Raw genomic sequence first — 2,918 nt, 5'->3', positions numbered from 1 at the left:
ATTCGTCAAGACTGAAGATAACTTTATGCTACAACAATATTATTTTTAAATTTGACTCATTAAAATAAATTTTTAGTTGTTTTTACAATATGTTTAGAGATGCTGTAATGGCATTGCATTAATACCACATTTATGATGGGTCTGATGACTGATGACTCATAAAAGTTCCAATACAGAAAAAGATAAAAAGGTGAAAAGGAAAGCTGGGAAGGTATGCCAAAATCATCAGTGGATGGATTTTTCTGTGTGGCTGGTTGTGTAACTTGTGTTAGGTGGAACGCGATACCAAACACCACAACGAATTAAAAATGTCTAACAAAACTATATCCCTTCTCATCTTTCTGATTTCTCAACATTGTCATGGATGAATTTTCTTCATGGCTTCTCTATCTTCTTCGTTTGTCAATACGAAAACAAGCAGTCCACCGACACCGGCAGCTTCAGCACCACACAAAAGCTAAAAGCAGCTGCTCACTCAGCCTGTTTCTGCCATTTTCTTCTGCATAAACATATAATTATCAGAGGGAGGAGCGTTGGTCGTAAGTTTTTACCAAAAAAGCACATTAGGAAGTATGATTTTTTATGTGCATATGATCTCTTTTCTTGTGGTTTCGGTTAAACAAAGGAGTGCATCTTTTTATTTCCAACTTATTTATTGATTGTGTTCGCTATAGAAACAACTAGTATAACCATGTTGGTTAGAACACCGAATTCTAGTGATCAACTACTGGTGGCCAGGACTTCCTGCCAACCTGTCATCTTATGCCTATAAGAAGCAAGCTCGACATGATCAATGGGCGCTTCGAGCTGCTCACTATATACCTTGGTTAACCTACTTGTGGAACACTCAGAATTTCTTTCCTAAACACAGCGTTTTATCCGGGAAAGTAGAGAATATGTTTTCCCGCCAAGATTGGGAAACCATTAGGAATGCAAAGGTTTGTGGAAGAGAAAAGCACGAGGTACTTTCCTTATTCGATCGCTAATTGTTTACGATTTTATAGAAACTCGGCAGCGTTGATGATTTTTGTTTTGTTTTGTTATTTGTTTGGCCAGGAACATGTCACGCAGCGAGGAGAAGCTGAGTCCATCTTTCGCGACATCATAATTGGATTTGGGAGCTGGGAATTTGATCCTACGGATCTGAAGAACCCTTTTGTCAACAACGAAGGCTCGGTCCATCTATGGCAGGGTGACGAAGATAAGCTTGTCCCAGTTGAGCTGCAACGCTATATTGCCGAAAAGCTTCCATGGATTCACTACCATGAGTTACCAGGTGGTGGACATTTGTTGCCAGCTGTAGATGGTATGAGTGAAGTCATCTTAAAGGCACTTCTAATTAAAGAGTAGACCATTGACGTCGTCGATACAGGGCAGCTCTCTCAGAGATGCTACATTATATCCAAATTATGTTCCAAGACAAATATTTGTAATGTTACAATTCAAATAGAGGAAATAATGAGAGTCGATTCAAAATTAGTTGTATGATGTTCCATATCTCAGGCCATTTTTATGGTTAAATCCAGCAAAGTTGGAACTACACAAAATACAGATGCAATGCGATTCGTGCAAATGTAACACCCGCAAGGTAAAGCATCTCTTTATAAACCCGACAATTGAAACTACTACAGGGACAAGGGGTTGGAATTTCCACCCATGTAATACCTGCATGTGGTCCAATATATCCTAGTAATAGGATGTTGGATTTCCACCTATGCATCTAGGGCTCAAAGCTCCCCCTTTCCTCAAATTATTATAATAGTTTTGAACCTCCCCCTCCCATTAATAATAATTTAAAAAATACACTACAGATACCAAAATCAAACTTTGTACATGCCAGCACCACTCTGTTAGTTCTTCTACAGATCACCATTTTCTGGCCTGTACTAACTGCTAGCTATCATTTTTAGTGAAATCTATCAATCTTCCATTTCTAATTCCGGCTAGAAGTGAAAGACGCAATGCCGTACTTTCGAATGAACAAAAGAAAATTTATTCATTATTGTGTCAAAGATAATGAATAGAAAGACCATAATTGGAATAAAGAACAAAAAATAAGTTACCAATGCATGAAACAAGCAACAGAAACTGTCAAACGGCAAGCAACTTGGATAATCATTTCAAGCCAATTCTTCGGTTCAGCCTAAAAGCATTATCCATACAGCCATTTGAATAGGCCTGAGAAGGAATAGGGTGTTGCGAAACAAAAGAGTTCAAGCTTACTTCGGCAATCCAGTTTTAGGGTTGAGAAGAAGTATCTAAGTTCAGACGAAGAGGAACACAGAGAATACAGCCATGATTCTCCTGTTCTTGGACCTGGTTCCAACGAAGAAGAAAAACTTTCTCTCTACACTTCCCATGTGACCAACTCCCCATTTTGAAGAAAAACGTTCTTTTTCCATTTCCCACGTGACCAACTTCCCAATTTTTTTTTTTTTAATTGTTCTCTAATTAGGTTGTGTCACATATCATTTTAATAAATAAAGAGATGGTGTTGTAAAATCGACGGCGTGTGCAGTGGAATAAATGAAACAAGACACAAAATTTACGAGGTTCCTCTACAATCAGTGTGACAGGAGTACGTCATCGGGGCAGCAGTGGTGCTTTCATTATAATCTGAAATAATAAGAGTACAAAGATAACTCTCTCTATTATCTCATCTCCTCTTTCTCTCTTTTCTCTCTTCCTTTTATTCTTCCTATCTCTCATATGAACCTCTCACCTTCATCTCCCAAATCTTTTGTTGTGTTCCATAAGACTTGCTTTTATAGAAGCAAATCACAAGCAACATTGTGAAAGGCTTACTATATGCATGTGAGTATTTACTATACACATGTGGTACTTTACTATACACATGTGGGCAAACATACCCACTATTTACAACACTCCCCCTTGGATGCCCACATAAGTCTTCAATT

At 38.1% G+C, this 2,918-nt stretch overlaps 1 protein-coding gene across 1 annotated transcript; it reads left to right on the top strand.

Annotated features, from left to right (window-relative positions):
• The first annotated feature begins 245 nt into the window (after positions 1–245).
• LOC126629747 (uncharacterized) lies at positions 246–1,479 on the top strand. The gene is made up of 3 exons (XM_050299855.1): positions 246–539; positions 739–962; positions 1,057–1,479. Exons 1-3 carry the CDS (start codon positions 365–367, stop codon positions 1,348–1,350), a joined length of 693 nt encoding a protein of 230 aa, XP_050155812.1. The 5' UTR covers positions 246–364; the 3' UTR covers positions 1,351–1,479.
• The last annotated feature ends 1,439 nt before the right edge of the window (positions 1,480–2,918 follow it).

The sequence above is a fragment of the Malus sylvestris genome, chromosome 7 (assembly GCF_916048215.2).
Source record: "Malus sylvestris chromosome 7, drMalSylv7.2, whole genome shotgun sequence".
NCBI classification, from domain to species: domain Eukaryota; kingdom Viridiplantae; phylum Streptophyta; class Magnoliopsida; order Rosales; family Rosaceae; genus Malus; species Malus sylvestris.
The sequence above is the reverse complement of the archived record's forward strand: the minus strand, read 5'-3'. Positions and strand labels throughout refer to the sequence as shown.

What these genes read in the sequence shown, in the direction of transcription:
- LOC126629747 (XM_050299855.1), top strand. Translation starts at nt 365, where the DNA reads ATGAATTTTCTTCATGGCTTCTCTATCTTCTTCGTTTGTCAATACGAA. An exon ending in CAGAGGGAGGAGCGTTGGTC is followed by an intron (nt 540 to 738) that starts GTAAGTTTTTAC and finishes ACTGGTGGCCAG; the next exon opens with GACTTCCTGCCAACCTGTCA. An exon ending in GTGGAAGAGAAAAGCACGAG is followed by an intron (nt 963 to 1,056) that starts GTACTTTCCTTA and finishes TTGTTTGGCCAG; the next exon opens with GAACATGTCACGCAGCGAGG.